This window comes from Clupea harengus, chromosome 4, assembly GCF_900700415.2.
Source record: "Clupea harengus chromosome 4, Ch_v2.0.2, whole genome shotgun sequence".
NCBI lineage: Eukaryota > Metazoa > Chordata > Actinopteri > Clupeiformes > Clupeidae > Clupea > Clupea harengus.
In genome coordinates, this window is record NC_045155.1 from 11,502,177 (window position 1) to 11,525,928 (window position 23,752).

The 23,752-nt window shown below is 45.3% G+C and overlaps 1 protein-coding gene across 4 annotated transcripts in view; it reads left to right on the forward strand.

Moving 5' to 3' along the window:
- The window catches only part of acot7 (acyl-CoA thioesterase 7), a 69,368-nt gene extending 45,616 nt beyond the window's left edge, over positions 1–23,752 (forward strand). For 3 of the 4 annotated variants that reach the window (XM_031566240.2, XM_012826197.3, XM_031566241.2), the window contains 3 exons: positions 2,888–3,004; positions 12,684–12,868; positions 23,263–23,752. In XM_031566240.2, the coding sequence (XP_031422100.1) occupies positions 2,888–3,004; positions 12,684–12,868; positions 23,263–23,361 (401 nt within the window). In that variant the 3' untranslated portion in view covers positions 23,362–23,752. The remainder of the gene's footprint in view (positions 1–2,887; positions 3,005–12,683; positions 12,869–23,262) is intronic. The other variant, XM_031566242.2, reaches the window with a different exon arrangement.

The following is a 23,752-nucleotide window of genomic DNA, read 5'->3' on the forward strand; positions in this document are numbered from 1 at the left end:
ACACACACACACACACACACACACACACACACACACACACACACACACTACACAACTACACAAACAGACATTATGTGAGTCATTACTTGGCCAGTATATAGCCATGGCCCTTCAGCGGAGCTGCTGATTGGTCATCGGGAGCAGGACCGTACAGCAGCTTGCATGAAATCGATTTTCTCTTGGTCTTATCAGGATGCAGGCTTAGGACACAACCATTTGTGTCAGCCGTTGTCAGCCGTCGTCACACACACACACACACATCCTTATGCACATACATACACTTACACATGGGCTCATGCACATACATTTATATTTCACACACTCGTTCATTCCCCCATGTCATGTCCCTAACCTGTTTCTCTCGTCAGGATTTTACCCAGACAAAGAAGATGGGAGAAAGCCTACAAGATCAGTCGTGAAAACAGTAGTGTTTTTTATCTACAATGAAGAGCAGAGAATGTGTGCTCTAAGACACGACTGTTATTTAATTTGACGAAATATTGCCAGTGCCTTCTGCTTTAAACTCAAGGCTATGAGGAGCAGCGTGGCATTTAGAGTTCATGGCCAAAGTTTAAAGTGCCTTTATTGATGCGTTTGTGATGTTAATGACCACGCTGTAGAGAACCCTTGTGAGGGCCTTCAGACTTTGGTGGCCCCTGTGCCGCATCCTCGGTTGTAGGGTCCTTCTTTTAACGACGCTGTTTGAGCGACACAAAAACAAAACGTGCTCTCTACACTTGAATCCCGGCCAAAATTTTAATAAGGTCGTCTTGTTCCCACAGCAATAAAAGCCCAGTCTTGTGGTGTTATGGTCGGTAATGACTTATCTCCGTGCGTGGAGGTCACATCACAACCATGTTATTAAGAGTCAGGGGGCTTGCTCCTCGCTTCCCAGAGGCGCTGATGCTAGCCAGCACTGCAGTCATGAATCATTACCGCACTTCTTCCAAACATCTGTTATTTATGGAGCCTGAGCATCTTACCTTACCATTAGGAAAAGAATTCGCTCTCTGTTTTTTTTCTTTTCTTTTTTTCGTTTTATCCCTTTAACAATTTAAAGTTGTCTGGTTCGTTTCCAGCTGTGCTGACAGGGGAGGTGAAAGTCCCGTGTTCTGACACCTAGCATCAGCGAAACCAGACTGTGCGCTTGATAAGAGCAGGCTAAGATGTGAGCATGCGTGAACATGCGATGTGCGAATGTCAAAATATTTTTTTTCACACAGACACACACATACATACATACACACACACATACATACACACACACACACACACACACACACACACACACACACACACACACACACACACACACACACACGGTGACTTTTTATTTGGCCATTTGCTTTTCACACAGTATTGCTGTGATCTATGATTCCATGCTCAGGCTGTGCAATAACAACAGGGCTTCCAACTGTGGGTCCCGGTGTGCTGTGTTCTGGACCTTGATAATTACAGTACACAGAATGTCATCAAGCGCTGGGATCATAGATGGAGTCAGAGTTAGAGAGGGGAGAGGGGGATGATGAATGTGGGGCGGAGGAGAGAAAAGCACGAAGACAGGACAGGGAGCTCCTTGTGGTAGATGACCGAGTGAGGGGAGAGGCGAAGATGATGGGGAGAGACAGAGTTTTAGTGGAGGAAGGTGTGTTTTGTGAGAGGGAGAAAGAGAGAGAGAGAGAGAGAGAGAGAGAGAAGAGAGAAGAGAAATGTTCCCATTACTGTAAAAAATGAGGAGCTGCAGCACCCTGCAGTCAATCTGTGTTTGAAACCACCATGTTTTTTTTGTTATCATCTCAGTTTCTTTCTTAGGTATACAAAATCCCTTTCTTTGTCTCTTTCTCTCTCTCTCTCTCTCTCTCTCTTTTTTCCTCTCTGTTCTTTCTCATCTCTTCTCCTTCTATATTTCTCTATTATTTCCTCTGTCATCGTCCTTTTTTTCTCCTCTCTTGAATACACTGTATCTGTCTGTCTAGCTGACTGACGCTCTCTCTCTCTGTCTTTCTTCCTCTTCATTATCAGTTCCTTCTTCACTCCACTGGTCATGACATTTCCTGTGTTAGCCCCGCCCCTCCCCCCTGTCCGTCGAGCTCACATGTATCACTGTCACTCCCTTATACACTGTCAATGCAGCGCCTTTCGGGAGTATCGTTGTGCAACGGCCATTGTTACTCAGAGAGAGAGAGAGAGAGAGAAACAGAGAGAGAGAGAGAGTGTGTTCAAATTGATTGTCTCTCTATCATTTAACGATGGTCACTGCACAACACACCCCTGAGCAGACACGACTGAAGACGTAGAGGCGGTGTAGCCCTGAACTGTGATCAGGCCTCATTGTGTGCCTCCCTATTTTTTACTGCGATTGTGAAGTTTCATCTGTCTCCAGATCAGTTCTCGCTGCTCACTGCTCCCTCTGGGCTACAGTGGTTTAAATTGTTCATCAGTGTTTTTTCCTGAAGCAGAGCCTCTAAAAATGCCACGGCAGCCATTAATCAATGTGAATCACTGACAGCTGATATTATTACCACTTTAGCCCAAAACACAGCTGGAGCAGAGTTCACACTGTGAGTATTACTTGAGGGGAATTAGCGGCTAATAGTGGAGTCTATTAGTATGCCCTCTCATGAAAGTCACATTCACAAAGACAAAATGGAGGGAAGGGAAGGGTGTGAGGCCAAGCAAGGGATGGACACTCCAAGGCCCTTGGGCGGTTTAGAGAGTTTTTGATCATATCTTATAAGGGTTGAGTTTTGCAAGTGTCAGCAGAACAGCTACCAAATGATTTTGTGCCCGGAATTCAGGTGCAAAATATTTCTTTCACAAACACATCATCATCCGTCCAAGGAACAATTATGTCATGGCATAACCCCACCTCTGGTGTATTTGTTAGGTGTGACCATGAAGCTGATGGACGAGGTGGCGGGGATCGTGGCCGTACGCCACTGCAAGACCAACATCGTCACGGCCTCAGTGGACGCCATCAACTTCCACCGCAAGATCATGAAAGGTAGGACCCCACCACCAGGACAGGCCAACCCCTGCCACCAACAGAAAGATGTTCGTTCATTAATCAAGAGAATGAACCGTCCTGAGGCTGCAGTCACCTTGATGTATCAGGCTTTTAATTCCACATCTGATGGAAAATATTCTGCTGAAAAAATATATACATATCACAGTTTCTACATGCAGTGCATCTGAAGGAGGGTCATTCCACACCCCTGCCGAGATGATTTTCTGTAATGTATTCGCGCTTTTGGAAAAATGCACTGTTCTTTGATTCTGGTCACCGCCTTTTAGAGTGGAGAACCTTTAAGAATAGAGTATTTTACAGTTTTCTAGCTGAGCCGGTTGTTGACCTTGAGAGAGGACAAATGGACGGCTGATAAAGCGTCGGGCCTTAAATGTGGTAAAATACCGTTGCCCAAGTCCCCGGGCGATGGGGAAAACACATCCATCACAGGACCACAGGATCACCAGCAGGAGTCGGCATTGGAGAAAGAAAAAGAGAGAGAGAGAGAGAGAAAAAGAGATAGAGAGCCATGTGTCCATTTGGGCTTCATAAGTCACGGTAGAGTCACTCCACTCCCGGCAGCAGCGATGGTCATCTGCGCCGCTCTCTGCCACACACACTCAAGATGTTACATAACGTGGCTAAGGCAGATTAGGGTTATGGTCAGAATAGGTCCCTGCTGTTGATGCTCTGTTTTGGAGTTTGGAAAAACCTGATTCAGAGTCATAAGAATTCAGCTCTGATTCATTCTGTGGTCCCAGTGCATGTCGTATGTCTTATGTCGTAGTGGCGTATATATACACACATCATACTTACTTCCAAATGATAATTGTGGTCCAAGTAGGAGTATTAGTCCACATAGGATAGTTGCCATAGTTCCACAGTAGAAGCATCGGCTTATACTTGGAGAGGTGTAGTATGCAGTTAAACTGATGGATGTGAGATGTTCGCATTTATTCAAGTGATTCTGTCTCCTTTCACATAAATCTTAGATTGATGCGGCCATTTTTTAACACGCATCTCAGCACTTGACACATGTATTCTGAGTGTTCCTTATTGGGGCCGAAAGTGTATCATTCATTTTTCACAAGTCATGAGGGAATCATTTGACTTTCAAATGTGGTCTTAAGTGCAACACAAAAAAATGCACGTATTTAGCACAGCACATTTATTCCTCCTTTAATGGTTTGTGAAGAGACCCTTTAATCGTTGGAAACAGAGGATGTGATCTGACTACAAAACTTTATTGGCGGTAGTTGTATCTCTGTCTTTTCCCCATGGAACTCCCACTTTGCTATTCAGTCATACTTCAGACTTGTTTTTCAAAAGGCTGGGGTGTGTGTGTGTATTTGTGCGTACCCTTGCACGCGCCTGTGCGTGTGTGTGTGTGCTCCTAGTGAAGGATTGAGTAGGTATTAATTATTCAGACCATGCAATATTTAGTCTATTACTTTCTCTGGCTCGTTTACCATCGACTTCTCCAGTTCTCAGTCTGAGTTAGACACTCTCTGCCAAGGTAAATAAGCACAGAACACAACGAAGAAGCTTTTAAATGAACCGTTTGTGTAGATAGTGGGCTAAGCATGTTCTCCTTGCAAGTTAATTCATACCTCCCTCAGACATGAATTATTGAAACTATTCTAAATTGTAAATTACACCAGCTGAACTACATGCTTACCATCGTTTAAATGTCTTTCAAATTGAATTAGTTATCTTATTTTACTTTGAATTCAAACGTGAAACATTCTACAGTGCTCATGCAGAATACCTCATTTTCAGACCCTCTCTTTGCAGACTCACATGTTACAGCATCATGTAAATATGTTTCATTCCCCTCCATTTAATGCGCCCCATATGGTCCTGCCTCCAGGCAGATGAGAATGTCTCTCTCTGTGCCTGATGGAGAATGTGAATGTTGAGGAGTAAGACTAGACCTCTTCCTAGGCATCTGTGGAGCTTGATGGGGAATTCTTTTGGATTGTTCATTTCAACCCATGATTACATCATAAGGCTTTTTGTATATGTGTGTGTATGTGTGTGTGTTGTTCAAGGATTTTTGAAATCCTATATTTGTTATTGAAGGGACACGACCTCTTCAGTTGTGGAATATTCCTTCATGATGTGTCTTGGAGCATAGGCAGATGGGGTTTATACGCATTGTCAAAATATGCAGCACATGCATTAGATAGTGATACTGATCTGATTAAATACAGATTAAACATGCTTGAAAGTCCATACCTTCACACCAGGTGTTACCTAAGTCCTTGGTAGGGCCATTTAATGCATGTGGCTTAACAAAGCTTCTGCACATATTCCTGAAGAGAATGTAGTGATGGAATGTACCTTAGACTGCTACCAGAAGTGGCGGCAGCGGGGTACATTGGTACTGTGTGTCTTTATGTGGGCCTGTCGTGTGCTCGTAGCCGGGGCCGGTGTCAGGAACAGTGGCCTGTGATCAGCAGCGCCATCTGTCACAGGCTCCACTGAGGCATGCAGAGGGCAGACGCCCCGTCACACACATAGGAACACACACACACACACAGACACACACAGACACGTCGTCCATACGGTGTCCACACGGCGTTCACACGAATACGGTGGAAACGGGAGAGGTTTTGTTGCGTTTTGGCCGTTCGTCCACACGACATCTGGGTTTTTGGGGCCTTGAAAACAGACTTTTGAAAACGCAACCCCTATATCACCATGTAGAATAGATAATAGTAAAAACTGAGCTTTTTGAAAAAGATTGACGACACAGCCCCAACTTTATCCAATCACCGTTCATTCTGTGTGAAGGCTGAGCTGCACCCTAAAGCCTCCAACACGTCCTCAGTGGCAATGAAGAGAAAATCTATTTTTAATTGTCAGACAGAACATGATTGTCAGCCAATTTGTTATTTTTCTACCAGGAGGACGTAATCTATGGAAACCATCCATGCCAAATCCTTTTTCTGGGTTTGTCTGATATAAAGTGCTGCTAAATGCTCAGCAACTTTAAGTTCATTTCACTGGGGAAATTCTGATCGCCCAAACCATGGTTTGCTGAATAAATGATTTATAGGATTTATCTCCTGTCGTAGTGTTATTGGTTTTGTAATAATCTTGTTTAGTTGTAGGCTATAACTCGCAGAAGAGTTTATGCAAGAAATGTGATTTTAAAACAACCTAGCTAGCAACAGCGTTTTCACCCGTTTTTGCATTTCGATCTCAAAACATCATGTGGACGCAAATCTTTTTGAAAAAACAAAGGAAAAACATTGTTTTCAAAACACTCTGTCATGTGTAAAATACCGACCTCACAATCACTAGTGCGCGCACACACACACACACACACACACACACATATACACATATTCGTGTGAGAAGTGAGAACTGGCACTCACATACAAGCTTTCTCTGACCCTGTCAACACGAGCCTTTGTGGTCAAGCAAGTATTTACATAGGCAGTCTGTCAGTGCACCCACACATGACCTCAGACATGACACACATTCTTCAAGAGATGATCAAACTTAAAACAAATAGATAATGTATATAATTTATATAATGACAAACGTCAGGTGAAAACAGAGTTAAGAAGTTTTAAGAAGACCAGTTTCAGCATCCTTGAAAGGGAGGCCAGTTGTAAGGTTAAATGTACTCTGAGAACACCAAAATCCAGAACATGGCCACACAGATTACTAGTGTTTGGCTGCACACTCATGCGGTTTCCAGCCTCCTGGGCTAGATGTGGCTCAGAAGTGCTTGCTGCACAGACCATTAGGGTAATACAGATATGCTGGCTTACTCCATGTATGGCCTTTCTCTCTTGCTATCTCTTTCTCTTTTCCTGTGTTTGTGGATGAGAGACAGACAGACAGACAGAGAGAGAGAGAGAACACTTTGGTAATAATATAGAGCTCACTGAGATACAATATGTATGTAGCATTGAATGGAATATATGTTATACTCTGTATAAAGATTGTGTGCGTGTGTGTGTTGACAATAATTGTGTGTGTATGATGCTGTGTGTTCTGTAGTGAAGCCGCTTGGGGATTGGCCTCCCTGTGTGTGTGTGTGTGTGTGTGTGTGTGTGTGTGTGTGTGTGTGTGTGTGTGTGTGTGTGTGTGTGTGTGTGTGTGTGTGTGTGTGTGTGTGTGTGTGTGTGTTATAAATATCTTTTCGCATACTTGTGTGTTTTTGTGCGTATCCAAATACAAAGACAAAAGGAGTCATCAGTGTCTGAGACATATGTGCGAGAAGGCGAGAGATCCCCCTGTAGAGGTGGATTGAACAGTACAGTACAGTACATTAATTAGGCATGGGACGAGGCTATTTTCTGCAATTCACAGGAGCCCAGTAATCCAACAACAGTAGCGGTAGCAGCCCACGGCAGCATAGCTTAGCTGTCTGGAGAATACTCCTGCTATTTTTACCTCACGGGTTGCTATTTATAGCCAATTATCTGAATAATTGAACACAGAACACATGCCCCTGGCACATCTCCACAGCAGACTCGAGCATCAAATCATATCCCAAAAAAAGAAATGGGGGTGGGATGGAAATGAAATGGACTGAGGAGGAGAGGACAAAAGGGTCTGTTTTTCTTTCGCTCTCTCTCAAACACACACACACACACACACACACACACACAGGTACACACATATGCACCTATGATTCGCAGCTAATTGAAGTGGGCCATGCCACTGCTCACCGACATGGCGGCTCTCACACATGCGTTTGAAGCAGGACTTCTTAGGGGGTATGTAAAAGCACTGACGTGAGGTGCTTACAGCCTCTTCGGCCTTCAGACTGGCACAGGGCTGGTGGGAGATGGCTGAAGAGAGAAACATATGAGATAATAAAGTAAGAAGAAGAAGAAGATGAAGAAGAAGTAAAAAAACACAGCAGAGAATCAACTAGCACCACCAGTCTCTGTTGCCATGGAAATAAGACAAGACTTGTACTGTACTTCAAAGAGGGCTGGAAATAGATCTCCCCCTACCCACCCCTCCACCCACCCACCCCGCTCAACACCCCTTCCCCACCCCTCCTCCACCTCCCCCATACATCAGATTCTCTGTGGTCGTTCACAGTCCCTGCCACAACACCTGAGGGATGGCACTAGGCCTTGCTTCCCCTGCGAGATAGACAGAGACCGGGGGTGAAGGGGCTTATGGGTAAGCATGGAACTGGAGATTTTTAATTGGGGGGGGGGGGGGGTGTTCTCCATCACATGAGGACTGTCAGACTTCTTTCTGCTACATCTCCCTGTCCCATTTTCTTGAAGTCCATAAGCAGGCTGGCTCATTCACAGTCTATGGGTGCACTAACACAGATGGTCAGTGCTTATGTGTATGTGTGTGCAAGTGAGAGAGAGAGAGAGAGAGAGAGAGAGACTGTGAGCCTTCAGGATAGCAGTGCATTGCTATGGTTGTTTATGTATGCATCATGAGTACATGCACGGATTGGTTTGACTGAATATATCAGTGGGAGAGTGTGTGTCCGTGACTGTGTGTGTGTGTGTGTGTATGTGTATGTGAGCTGTGTGTAACTTAGATGGCTCGGTGTAATGGAAAAGTAAAAGAGCAGAAATTGCTGTTAAAAAAATCCTGCAGGATAAGATCAAAGTCCTCTGCTGAGAAACATGGAGGTAATTGCATTCTAGAGGTTTGGTGTAAGGGGCATTCGTGTCTGAAAGTGTGTGTGTGTGCGTGTGTGTGAAACTTTAGATGTTGGTTGTGTAAATATTTTATAATATTTACAGACACTTAAATGTTTCACAAAACAGTACATGGTTGTTATTATGTTGATTTTAATACACCCATAGCCAGATGCTGTTTGGAAAGAAAGAAAGAAAGACCTCCTTGGCTACGTTGGAAAGACTCAGTTTTTTGCTTTCAGTCCAGATTGTTGCATAGCAATACATGACAGGTTTGACACAGCTCATTGTGTTTCATGTAAATGTATGTGCTGTATCATGATCCAGTGCCAACAGTAGGCTAATTAAGTGTGACAGCCACTATCATACAGGGTTAAGTCTCAATTGTGTGTGTGTGTGAGTGAGTGTGTTTGTGTGAGCATTCTGTATATGTCCTTCCGCTGTGTGTGTGTGTGTGTGTGTGTGTGTGCGTGCGTGCGTGCATGGGTTTGTGTGAGCATTCTGTATATGTCCTTCCGCTGTGTGTGTGTGTGTGTGTGTGTGTGTGTGCGTGCGTGCATGGGTTTGTGTGAGCATTCTGTATGTGTGCTGCCGCTATGTGTGTGTGTGTGTGTATTTGTAAGAAAGAGAGACAGGATGGACAGAAGTGATAGTGGTGAGTGAGTAGGTGATAAGAGTAATCCATGTAGTGACCGTAAGGGTAGAGATGGACGAAGGGAAAAAAGGAGAGAGGCTGTTTGATGGGCAGAATGACGGAGGAAGATGCAGAAGGACAGTTGGCTCTGTGTGTTTTTCTTGTGTCGTGTCTTTTCCAGACTGCACAGTGTGCACTTCCTGTCTGCATGCCTCTCACCAGCTGCCACTGTGAAAGGCACTCGCAAACACACACTTGCAATGCACACACTTGCGCACGCACACACACACACACACACACACACACACATGCAAACTCAAAAGTTACACATGGAAAACACAAAAGTATGCACGCAGTGCACTCACACATGGATATACATCCAAATCAACACACACACACACACATGCTTACGCACACGCATAACTACAAAAGCAACCAACCACAAGCAAATGCATGCCCCTCTCCCAGACACATAGAAACATTTCCAAACATGCAAGCACATTGAAATCCATATAACAGACCGGCACATCCTCATTCATATTCACACACGCATGCAGGCATAGGTATGCATGCGCACACAGCTGAGAATTCTCACCATCCTCTCAGGCTATACACTGTACACTGGCTTTGTCTTCCGGCCTTGTGCTAAACACATTGTCCCACGTATCATGCTGGAGCAGGTGGTACAGGAGACAGTGGCCCAGGAGACAGGAGCCGCTATTACAGGGTTCCCGCGGGTCCTTAAAAAGTCTTAAAATGTCTTAAATTAAAATTCGGGTAATTAAGGTCTTAAATTGTCTTAAATTTCACGTAAAGTTGCTGTAGGTAGGTTGCCGGCGCGCTTAATGACGATGAGAAAGCACAGTGGCGCATCGTAAAACATCTAATAGTTGATTAATTTAGTATTGTGTGAAATGAGTCTCCGCAATTTAATAGCTGTTTACGGTACGTCGGCTACAGACGCCGACGTCAGGCTGCGTGTCGCCATTACGCGGTGGTCGATGTGAGGACCGTTCGACACACACACACACTTGGGTATCTCCAAGTAATCTGTGAACGCAAGCTGTCATGAATATTTCTTTCAAGCTTGTTTGTTTGGCCAACCCATGTCACCATGACACGCTTTTTATTTCGAGTCTTCTGGTCTGTTCGAAATGGAAGGTAGCTGCCTCAATGCCGTAATTGACAGGTATTACAAGACATGTCTTTCGGGTCTTTTTAAGATGGCATTTACGGTAACGTGTAACGTTGGTACGCTGCAATAACGTTATGCTATCTAACGTAGGCTAACGTGCTAAAGTCAGACAGTTGGCTGACAGACGCCTCGCAAATCACATCAACCATTTTTGCTGGTTACAATAACGGTGTTATCGGATAGTACAGTGTCTTTTCTCGGTAACTTTTGACAAATCTAAGCGTGAAAACGCCGAAAAATGTACATTTACATGAAATACATGGCCGTCAGGCGAGTTTGGTCCGGAGTTTAGCTGCTAAAGTTATCTTCTGTCCTGTCGTTTGAAGCAAACCTTTTAGCTCTGGCATTGGTCTCCCATTATGTATTTATCACTTCACTGGATTGGAAGACCATGTTCCAGGCTCTCGCATGCCCCCTTCATTGAGGCAGAGGTTACGCTTGCCTCCCGTATGTGCTTTTTCACTGTGGTTTTATGACAGATCAGCAAGACTAAATAGCTTCTTCACATACGTGAAATACATTACATTACCTATTCTATGGACACAAACGACATATAATAACAATGTCTACAAATATTTCAGTGATGACAAACAATGAGAAAGCAAAAGGCATGTGCTCAACCCAGTGTGTGAGGGATTGCACAATCTGAGATGAGGCGCAGCTCGTTGCTGCCTCACCTCGCGAGTCGCCTCTGTTTGAACAGGACATGGTCAAATTCAGCGATTTTGATTATAAAAATGATCGGAATCATACAAACATTTTATTTAAAGCACAGATCAGTAGATACATATTAATATTTATTTAGTTTTTTACTTTTTATGAGGCTCTGCCTCCCCTGACCACACGTCCCTATGTAATCTGTAATCTGAAACACTGACCCGTTTTCTACTGCCGGGCGCTTCACTGCAACTGAACAAATTTACCACTCTCCTACTTCAGTTTGTTTTCAGAATGAGAGAATTTTAGGAGGAGGATGCCATTACTGTGGCTCAACTAGAGGCAGGTTGGGTTGGCCTGTGCCCGTGCAACATTCAACACAGGAATGTTTATGATTAAACTGTTACCAGAGCACAAAATTGTTTACAACAGCACAAAGTTCTTCATAGATCTAGCCTCATAATTTTATTGTCAAAGTGCACCAGATTGATGCATTGAACTTTAAAATGTGCAAAATGTTCTTATATATAAAATATATTCCCCGGGGAGCATGCCCCGGACCCTCCTAGGGGGCTCGCATCGTTGTCACCTTTTTCATCCCTGATGAGTTTGCACCCCTGAATTGAGTATTCCAAAGAAATTGTGACATTTTTGGGTCTTAAATTATATTTGTTGAGGTCTTTAAAAAAGTCTTAAAAAGCATTACATTTTACTTTTGAAATGGTGCAAGAACCCTGTATTAGCATCCTCCCCTGGTAGCATGAAGACCACTGACTTGCAGCCTAGTTGTTCAGTATGTCCTCTCTGCTAGTTAGTATTCTACACTGACAGGTAGGGAAGATTCACGTCTCACATTGATTCACCATTTTCCCCATGCAGGTAAGCAATATGCTACTGCACACAGGAAACAATGGGTCTAGTTTCTAAGGAGTGATCCTGTGGGAATGTAGGTTGAAAAGGGTTAATGGGGATTTTCCAGCTAGTTTCAGTGATCTAAAAGATCTCAATCATTTGCTGTGCTGATGAATGGAAAGGCACAGTGTTCAGTTTTTTTGTTTTGTTTTTTTGAGTGCTGTGCTCACTGAAGCATTGATGTGCAGCAGATGTGATAATGATGAAAGATCACTGCGCACACAGCAATGTGGCACTGTTTCAACAAGCACACCGGTGTCACGGCTGCTTTTAGACCAGCTGCGCTGCACTGTGGGAAAACCTCATCCCAGGTCATGACTTCCTCCTATTTCACTCTGTATTTTAGCGCTCAGTGCACAGCCCATAATTCAGGAGCACGGCCCAGTCAGATCCATTAATTGACGAAAATGTGGAGTGAAAAGAATGAACAGAGATATAGAGGAATGACCTTTGGCATTGTACAATCCTGACCTTTGCCATCTGAACTCCTTATCTGTCTTTGAGAATAGAGAAATGGAAATGGATGGGTATCAATGAGAGTAATGTGCTATACGTGCCTTCCTTTTCAGGGTCACTAGTGTTCCTGAGGTCATTCGTATTCATATGTGACCTTTGCCCCTTCACCTGTGCCCCCTTTAGGCTGCGTGATCACGGTGTCGGGCCGGATGACCTTCACCAGTAACAAGTCCATGGAGATTGAGGTGTTCGTGGATGCAGATCCGCTGGTGGAGGCTGAGCAGGGGAAGTTCCGCGCCGTCACCGCCTTCTTCACCTACATCTCCCTGGACAAGGAGAACCGGCCACTCCCCGTGCCTACACTCAAGGTAAGAACACGCCGCGCGGAACCCTCATCACAGGTCTTGTATTTAGTTTAGCCTTGCCAAATATCATCAATATGTCTCGTATAGGGAGATCATCTTGACTGAAAGCAAGCTCAGCAAGTGTTTGGTAATAGGCAACAGCTGACCTGAATGGCAGACAAACGAGTATTGATGCTACGCAGTGGGCTTACACCAGGCAATGTGTGTTTACTGGTGATTGGGAATATCGGATTTTCAACGGATGCCTCACAAGTCTGTTACATGTTGTTTATATTATGCCTTCAATTCCAATAAAGGTGTCATCACCTTATAATCCCAGGGTTATCCTGGCAATCTGGAGCATATTTAGACAGGATGCAGATGGCGTGTTTCCTCATCATGATTGGCCACAGTGGGTCAGTGGGGGAGTATGGAAGGGAGGCACTCCCTTAAGCCAAAAGCTGACCTCCCATCGCCAGGGGGGGGGGGGGGGGGGGGAGCTCTTTCTGGAGTGATTTCTCTGTGGCTAGTTTTCATGGAAAGGAAGGAGCGAACAGAGCATGGTCTCCTGCTCTCAATTTCTGTGTGAATTGAGACTCACCAGTCTTATCAGGGAAGCCAGCTCTGGGGATGCGCGGGGGGGGGGGGGGGGGGGGGGCGGCATTAGCCCTCAACATATTCAGTGCGGGCCAACATTTATGAAAATAGGTTTAAGTAGGAGGATGAAATATTTATGCGCTGCAGTAGCATGTTGGTGTAGGGTTGCAGCTCTGGATGACATCCAGAGTCATTAGAATTCACATGAAACCTGAGATTGACGCACGATGCCCCAACCCCAGCCCCTCTCCTCTCCTCGCCTCCCCACCTCCTCTCTCGTGGGAGAGGCGTAGCCTTCTCCTCATCTCTCTCTCTGCTTTCTGCGTGATTAAGTGTCTTCCACAAGGCTGTCACCCCCCTCGTGCACAAACTCTCATTACCATCTTCAGCCCCCCCCCTTTACTCCCTCTCTTCCTCTTTCTTTCTTTCCCACCTTTTCTCACATGCACTCTCTCTATCTCTCTCTCCTTCATACGCCCTCCTGATGTTTCCGATGATCACGTCTTAGCGCGCCTCTCTGAAATAGCAGCATTGTTAACATGCTATCAACCCGCAGGAGCTCTAGAGCCGACAGGAGCCGCCGGCGCATTTGACGCCGCCGCTCACCAAACAAACGGGCAAAATCCCCACTCCACCTTCAAATCCACGCATTGATTAGCCGCACGCGGGGCCAGAGTTATTGTGTTTGCTCACAGAATGCTAGCTTAATCCACCACATAAATATGTTTTATGGATTTTTAACTCGATGGGGGAATAGCTTATCATCGGGCCCTCGCTATTCTTTGCGTTAATGAGAAAGATACTGTGTAGAGAATGCAGTGCACTCATACACTCAAATGCACCCTTTTTGTGCTTATGCTCAAATGCACACAGACAAACACACACACACACGCTATCCCTCAAGCACGCACACATATTGTGGTCGCACGTGAAGCAGAGAGGTTGTGTTGCAGAGTGGGTGGAACGGGATGGTAATGTGTTTTTAATAAAGTAAAGGGCTCCAGGCAGAGCAGTAGCAGCAGCAGCAGTAGCAGCAGCAGGCTGATCGATCAGAGCTGAGGCTGGAGGAGAGGAGATGGGACCAGACCAGCCACTGAACCAAAGAACCAGCCTCTGGAGCAAGAAGAAGAAAAGCGGTCGGGATGCACAAACAGTAAACAACGGCGCCACTGTGTTTTTCTCTGAGAAGCGGAACATGCATGGGGTTCAGGAGAGGCGAAGGCCCCCGCTTCAGCACATGCATCACTGCAGAGACACTGAGTGCCAGTGCCGGGCACAAGACTGTCCTCAGAATGGAAGACTGCTGAATCCCATCGCATCCCTCCCCAGGGCATCCTCAGTGCTATAAATACATCTGTGTATTTAAAAATAAGAGAAGGGGGGGGAGGGTGTTAGGGGGACGTTGGAGCTGGATGAGCAGCCTTCAATTAATCGGCCCTGTCAGTTGGCTGCCGATAGTGGCCATGTTCTGGCTCGGAAATAGCCTCATGGACGGGACAGCGGCTGCTATTTTTTGACTTCAGGTGTTTTTTTTTCATGTCGCATGGAGGGGAAAAAAAGACCTGGTGTCTATTTATGGAGTTCCCGTTATAGCTCTCTGAGCAGGGGGGGTGGGGGGTTTGTGTTGGAAGGGGGGGCAGGGTATGGGGTGGGCTGTCAGATACGGCAGTGTACTCTATGAGGATGTCGGGGGTGTTAAGGGTCCTCTGAATCCCAGGGACGCTTCAGCATCACTACAAACACAGAACAGAAAGACAGAACAGAGAGAGAGAGGATGAGAGAGTGACAGAGTAGACAGTGAAAAGACTGACAGCATGTCTTCCAGGAGCATTGCTTTGTGATGCGGTGGCCGAGGACATGATGGCGATACCTCTTTTGTGTGTGAGGGGCCAGGGAGATAGATGAGAGGAAGAAAGAGAGAGTGAGGAGGCACCACAAGACGAGAAAGGAAGAGAGAGAGAGAGAGAGAGAGACAGGACATATTACAGACAAAGAGGTGGAGATGGAGAGCGGAGATTAGTGTGTATAGGACAGGAAGGGAGAGGTGAAGACAGAGAAGGCATTAACATCACCGCAGGCAAAGAAAAAGATGAAGCGAGAGGGTGTGTGTGAGAGAGAGAGAGAAGAGGCATGGCAAGAGATTCTTTCTTTTTTTTTTTCTCACAAACACTCAGCTGGTCCCTTCCTCGCAAAACAAGAGGCGTTGCCATGGTTACGCCTAGTAGGCAACACGAGGGGTTTATTTTTAGACGCGCCCGTACACCAAGGGGTTAAAGTGAGCACTGGAGCCACGCTCCCTGCACTGTGTGCCCCTCCTGAGAATGCGAGAGCGGGAAGAGCCGCTGACGGCCGATCACATGTCAGAGGGGCTGTTAGCCACCGCATTCCACCGGACAGCATGGCCAAGTGTCAGGTCGCTGAACAAATTCTTACATCCTGGCCAAAATGTTTAGGATCAACCACAGTTTTTTCGTATGCTGGAACACACATGTTCATATTTCACACGGCGTAAAATACTGCATGTCTCCCTGTTGTGAAGAAACCACCAAATGGAGGTGACAATTTCTACAGAACAGACAATTCTCTTAATTCTGCTTGCCCATGTTCATAGAAGTAGCGCACACATACAGACACACACACACACACAGGGTAAAAATCTGTTCCAAAGTCATGTCTCATGAGTCATGTCCAGATGGTTATTTTCATCTACCTGTTATTCACTGGTTAATGCCGCTGTGAGCCTGGCTTTTGGCAGAACGTCAGGCCTGGCAGTGACCCACCACCCCCACCCCTCCCAACACTCCGCTCCAATGCCAGTGCTGCCCAGACCCTCCAGCCCTTTCCTGGCATCCTCCACTCCCTCGCTTCATTTTAGGCTCATTCAGGCTCATCCCTCTCCCCACTAAGCAGCCTGATCTTTTTAGCACGCTGTTCAGAACAATACCAGGGTTGACAGGGGGGCTAATGACCCGACCGAGTCTCTCGAAACAGGATGGCCAGATGCACTGTTTCCTGATTTGACCTATTTTCCAGGTCTTGGGACGGAGCATTGCATACATGCGCCCTTCCACTCCACATGATGTGTGCCTGTGTGATGAAATCTCAGCTTATCTTTTTCCCTGTTACATAATAATGTGTCATCTCCCGACTAAGGCTGCATTCTAATAGCCCTTACCCATGTTCCAGTACAGGAATATCACGCTGCTGCGCTATAGCTATTTTTGTAAAGGATGCCACAACCCTAGGATCAGCATTCTGCACTATCCCCATTCCCCATCCATCCATCCATCCATCCATCCATCCATCCATCTATTCTATCTATCTATTCCTCTGTCCATTTGTCTAGCCATAAGTCCAATCATCCATCTGTCACCCCAGCATGTACATCATCACTAGCACTCTCTGCATCAGCGCGTAGCTGCATCTAATTCAGAATCTATGACAAAAAAAAGACAGTTTCATTTCAATCTCTGTCTGTCATCTCTGCAATCTCTCTCTCTCTCTGTCTCTCTGTCTCTCTCCTTCTCCTCATGCATACACACGCACGCACACACACACACACACACACACACACACACACACACACACACACACACATACATACCCTGACATCCACACACACACACACACACACACACACACATACAATGAGTGTGTGTGTGTGTGTCTCCTCTCCTCTCCTCTCCTGTGCTGTGCTGTCCTGTGGCCCGTGGTGCTGGCCTTGTTTTACTCGGGTCTGTGTGGCAGCTCTGGCCCAGCTGCAGAGGGCACAGACGACCTTCAGACACCACTTGGCTGCACTGGGATCAGAGGGGGCGCCGCGCTCCGCTGCAGGTTAATTGTGACATCACGGTCACAACAAGCCCACTGGTGACGGCCGCATTCCGGCCTCACCCCGGCTAAGCCGCCTCTCTTGAAGTCACTCCAAATTCTCTCTCTGCATGTACCGAAAGTGAAAGAGAGGGTAGGCAGCAGAGAAAGCGAAAGAGAGAGAAAGAGAGAGAGAGATGTAGTCATTCCTGCATTAAATACTATCCCTCCTCTAAAGAAGGCCTAATTCAGAACATCACTATAATTTGATTAAAAATTAATACAGCCATTCTCATAATCCGTATAATTAGTCCCTCGTGGCGTTTTCTCTTTTCAGGGAAAGAAAGAGATTATAAAGGAATTCCTGTCATATGTTTTGTTCATCCGGATAGTGATTTGGGGGAAAGCTGACTGCCTAGAATTTATGTGTGTGTGAGGGTGTGTGTGTGTGTGTGTGTGTGTGTGTGTATATGAGAGTGTGTGTGTACGTGTGTGTGTGTGTGAGGGCGTGTGTGTGTGTGAGGGTGTGTGTGTAAGTGAGGGTGTGTGTGTGTGTGTGCGCGCGTCTGTGTGTGTGTGTGCGCGTGTGTGTGTGTGAAGCTTTTGGAGACTACAGAATGAAGCAGCGCTAACATCACTATTGCATCTAGTGTTTGCTCTCTTTATTTATTTCTTTTCTCTCTCGCTCTCTTTCACACGCACGCACGCACACACACACACACACACAGAAAGCTTGTGGCTTTGAAGCTAGTGCTTTGTTTTCATCACACTTCATCACAACAGCAGCTGCATTCATCCACAGCAAACTGGCACTGTTTTCTTACATACCCATTTCTCAACTGAAAAATGAAAGAGATAGGGGGAAAAAAAACACCTCCAGCTAGAGGCAGTTTATGCCACGCCGTGCCAGCCAGTTGTCAGAGTGGGACGATCTCACTGAGATGAGATCAATATTTCAGCCTTATGAAAAGCACCAAACATACTGGCCTGCCTGACAGGCTGACAGTTTATGACTGTGTCTGTGAGCGCTTTCCTGGCTGGCCTGCCAGAGGTGCTGAGCCCAGGGACCCACAGTGCACCAGTGCAGAGCAGTGCAGGGATCAGCACCTCGGTGACCAGCTCCACGCACACGCTGTGCGGGTCATTATTGTGTTCAACCACCCTCATCAGGCCATTATTGTGTTCAACCACCCTCATCAGGCACACGGTGGAAGTGGGAAAGCCATGTTTTTAGACAGGCAGAATGCAGGAAATAGTAAGGCATGTTGAAGGTAACCTTTATCATGAGCTAGTATTGCATAGCCATATGGCCAACCTCACAGCATTTCATGCAGGCTTACTCTGTTGAGGTTGTAGAGGTTACAGTGAGTGCAACAATGTGAGTGAACAGCAATGCTCAGGTGTTTAGACACGCATGCCCAGACAACAAACCAAACTAGCTCATGTCGCATGTTTGTCTCTTGCAAGTTTTTGAGGCTTCATATTTGTGTAATCTCTCACTTTAGTTCCTCCCTCACCATCAAGGACAAATACAGCTACCTGCCAACAACAACCAACTAGCATCTGATATATATATAACACACAGCCACGGTGATGACGCATATTTGTATCGGTCTGTACCCAGCCGTTTCCAATTCTCCAACTGTCCTTAATTACCTTCTTCATTATTTGAAGTTGCCACTTGTGTGCGGAAGGAGATTAATTTAGCAGAGTAATAAGTAGGTGTAATTTGGATGATTAAGGAGCCAGCGTTCCCTCGGGCCTCAGGAGGGTGAGAGGAGAGTGTCCTGCACAGGACAGTGTCTGAGACCACATAAATCCACCTAATTAATAGGCAGGACACTTATAGCAGCATTTATTTATTCTGGGAAGAGATGGAGATGGATCATGTGGAGTGTGTGTCTGTGTGGTGGGGGAGAAAAGAGAGTGAGAGAAGATGGGTGTGTGAGTGAGTTACGGCAATTCCAGTCTTGAGTGTACACCCGCCGATGTGTACCGCTGCACGGACGTGTGCGTTTGTGCTTGCGCGCACGTGTGTGTGTGTGTGTGTGTGTGTGTGTGCTGGACCTCTGCGAGTCAGCTGCAGGTTGGGGTCAACTGGCTGATCGCTGGTTCTCTCCCTGCTCTGGTAGCTGGAGGGGAAGCGAGTACGAGTGGGAGTGGGAGCCTGCATGTTAAGTGTTCCTGCCCAGACACGGCCAAACAAACACCAGCGAAAGAGCCATCAGCGAGACCGATGTTTCCTGCACTTCATCTCAGCGTCAGAATAGACAACAGACATGACAACCATCTCCCCTGTTTTAGGACAATAGGGAGGGAGCTTTTCGTTTTGGACTGTTGGCAGCATTTAGCCCATGGCTGCCTGACTGCTAATCTCACAGTTTTGGCTGCTGTGAAGTAAAGACTGGAGCAGGATGGCACTCCTGCTCTAAACACACTCCAACCCACCAATTAGCTGAGTTGGTGAAGAACTGCTGGGGCGTCGCGATATTGAACAATGGTGAACGAGGAGCCACTTTTAAATTAGGTTCAGGTCTTTGGATCAGTTCATCTCACATTTCACTGTAATCACATTGTAGATGGCCTCACGAGAAGCTCTGTGGTGCTTTGGGAAGCCAAGCGTATCTCTTGTTACCATAACATTTGATCTCTGAAGCGTAACATCTCCACAGTGCCAAGACAGTCTCTGTGTGCAACGACGACCCGGTGTGCAATGAGACCGGCAAAAACTGCACGATTTTCTGGTATATAATCTGCTCTGCTGCGGAGGGAGAATTGTAGAAACTTCAGAAAAGCAAAGAAACAAGAACAAAAGCATTAGTCCTTGAAATCATGTGTTTGGTGTGACCTTGCCATGGTGCATGTGTCTATTTACTGTGTTGTCGATACTTTTGAAAGAATATCAATATCTGTTGTGTGCTTTCGACTTTTTGGGTCATCAGTTTGAACTAATCACTTGTGAGGACTAACCTCAGCAGTGCAGTTCAGCAGGTTTGCACAATGGCAAATGGACAGCTCCAAGCCTTTCATGCTATGAGTTCAGCTGAAGTGAATTCAAGCAAGAATTCACAAAGAAGAAATGTATCTACTATTATGTGTCTGGGCAATTGAAGGAATCAAATCAACAGCATATATGATTGTTAAATGTCAGTCATAATCTGTCAGACTCCAATCTGTTAATCCTACTATGTTTCCACATTTGCTGCTTAGCAACATGGATTTCTTTGAAAAAAGAGTAGAAAAGTCCATTAGCCTTCATTAGCGCTGTACAAACATTCATAAAGCCTTACATCAACAGTTGTAAAGAGTTACCCGGATTCACTTTTCCACACTAGTGGCTGATTAGAGGTTTGGCTACACTTTGCTCTAGTTCCTCTGTCAGCAATCAACTTGGCATTGAGCCGATGTGAACTCTGCAAGTCTTTCTCTGTCTATCACTCTCTCTCTCTTTGTTTTTATCTCTCTCTCACTCTCTCTCACTCTCTCTCTCTCTCTCTCTCTCTCTCTCTCCCTGACTCTCTCTCTCTCCTGACTAACCCGCCTCATTTCCTTCAGCCTAATTCAATTTGTGCAAGACAAGAGCCACTCAGCGCCCACTCACACATAAACACACTCTATCTCTTTCTGTCTCTCTCTCACACACACACACACACACATACACACATGCTCGCACACTAACACATCCACAAACAGACATCGCTATTAACAAGCACACACACACACACACACACACACACTCATACAGTCCCCACAGCAACAGGACATTTCGCTGACCCTGGCCAAAAAAAGTTTCTTCAAGGTTGCATGACATCAGCCAGGCAAATCCGTGGCCAATGTCTGTAACCCGGGTCGCTCGGGAGGATGGCATTAGTTTCAATTTATGTCTGAAGCACCCTGCCCCTCCGCCTGGCATTGAGGCGAGTGCTGAGGAACATCTTGTGCTGCAGACACTCATCCCTCACTGCAGTGCTGTCTCGAATGCACCCGTAGGTCTCACAAGAGCTCTTTATCATGCACCTCTATTGACATCCTCTGCCACACCTTATTATCTCTCTCTCTCTCTCTCTCTTTCTCTCTCTCTCTCTCTGTCTCTCTCTGTTTTTCTCTGTTTTTCTCCCCCCCCTCTTTCTCAGAGAGTATTCTGTGGTAAAAAATCAGACCCCTCTAACTCTTAGCCCATGTCATTATGAGTTTGATTATGATGAATTATTCATCTGTAATGCACTAATTATTCATTATTAGCTTTATTAGCTAACTGCTGTTTTTTGTGATTCCTGGAACACGTTGTATTGCGCGTCCGCATGCCAGATTCTTAATGGATTAATTAGATGCTGATTGAGACCTTGACATGAATATGTGTCTGCATGCTGTGTACAGGAGTGTACCGGAACTGAGTTTGTGACACTAGCAATACACGGTTTCCCAGGCATTTGTTAATCACATCATGTTCTCAGATAATTCAGTTTCTTACCTCGGCGAGATAAAGGCTACATGCTGTAGTGAACTTAATAAAAAATATAATAATAATAATGCTGCTGCAATGTCAGCTAGATTCAGCCTTTGTTGAAGAGAGGGGGGAGATTTTATGTGTGTATGCTCAGGCAGACGATGGAGAAGGTTTCAAAAGTTAAATACAGCCTATCAGCCTAAAATCATTTATAGCCATAGTATTCCTTCGCTACACTGAAATATATGCATCTGCAGGTGTTTGTGATGAATGGTGGATGGCTATTCAGTGACACAAATGGGTAATATTTCTGAGAGGAAGTTAAAAGAGGTCCTCTGTCCATGTCATGAGGAGACGGGTTGGTCCTGTAAGAGTAAAGAACATCCTAAGAGATAGATAGGCAAGAAGAAGGGGTGTACTTGGCAGAGGTTAACAGCCCTGTGTGTGTGTGTGTGTGGTGTGTGTGTGTGTGTGGGGGTGTGTGTGTGGGGGTCGTGTGTGTGTGTACGTGTGCATGTTTCTGTGTGTCTGAATTATTAGCGGAGGTGTTGACGTGTGTTTAAATCTGAAATGCCATGTGGTTTAATTAACACGGCGCCACCAACACCAGCTACATCCACCATAAGGCTGAGACACAAGTGAAGACGGCCCACACACACACACGCACACACACGCAGTGTGTGCTTCTTACACAATGTGTGCTTCTTGCACATGTCACACAGGGGACAGGTGCTCTCCTAGTGTCAAGGTGAAAGACTTGGGGCAAGTGGGTAAGATATCTATCCAGTTGCAGTTTCATGCATTATTCAGAAATCCATTTTTCAATAGTCGGTTTCTGAAGATCGGCTCAGTAAGTGACAGTATTGATTCTGTTTGTGTATAGGGCATTTCATAGCATAGAACACACAGATTACTAGGTTACATCTGTGCACTAATATTTGCTGTTCGAATTGCAGGTATTTGATTCAATTGTGTGTAGGCTTAACATAAGCTTTCACCTGTGGTACACTGTTATGTGACCCTTTTCTTTGTTTGCTATGTAGGCAAGTTCAATTTTATTCTGATAAGGGTTGAGGATACGTGTATAATGTTTTTTTTTATTATGTGTACACTAACTGGGTTTTCATCCAACTTTTTAATGCAAATTTTGACTCTTCAAATAGGAAATCCTTAGTGGAAACGCTTGAAATTTGCATTAAATCTTTTTGGTCAAATAAGAAATCGATTCGCTAGAGGGGGTGTATTAACTCCCAATTCGCATAGAGTATAACGCAACTAAGGTTGATGGAATCAGGTTCATTTGCATACATTTGCAGCAGTTTTATTAGGTGTTTCCGTTAAAGTTACCCTAACAACCTTACGTTTAATGCCAGGCTGAAAATGAAAACATTTAGGTGATAATTGGCACAATCGCCTTTGTTGACTAAATGTAGGAGAATCACTTGGGCTTACAATATGTACAAAGCAGGCATAAACTCTGTTTTTTCACTTTGTCCTTCAAAAATAAAATAAATTCTACTTTTTTCTCCTTTCTTTACCTCTCTCTCTATCCCTCTGTCTGCAGCTGGAAGGAGAAGATGAACAGAAGCGTTTTGAGGAGGGCAAAGTGCGCTACCTTCAGAACAAGGCAAAGAGACTCGCAGAGAAGGAGCGTCAGCAATGACATATCGCTCATGACAGGCCTCATAGCCTATTATAGAGAAGTACGCATCACGCTGCCCAGCAAAGTGTTAGGAACCTCTCCTCATCCTTCCTGTAGCTCAACAAAAAGGGAAACATCATAATATATATCTATATGACATCTAACTTGAATTCACATTGTCTCTCTCTCTCCACTTTTAAAGGTTTCAGTGCTGCATACCAAAGTATCCAAGTGTATGTAAATGAAACATATTATTTTTATCTTGTTGTTTTCTCTTCATATATGTTTTTTTATCATTATTATTATTATTATTATTATTATTTGAAAATGCTGTACAAGAAAAATATTTCCTCTGTCACAGAAGTCTACTGGACTAATAAAAAAGCACTTCACCTGTCCCTTTTCCCCTCTA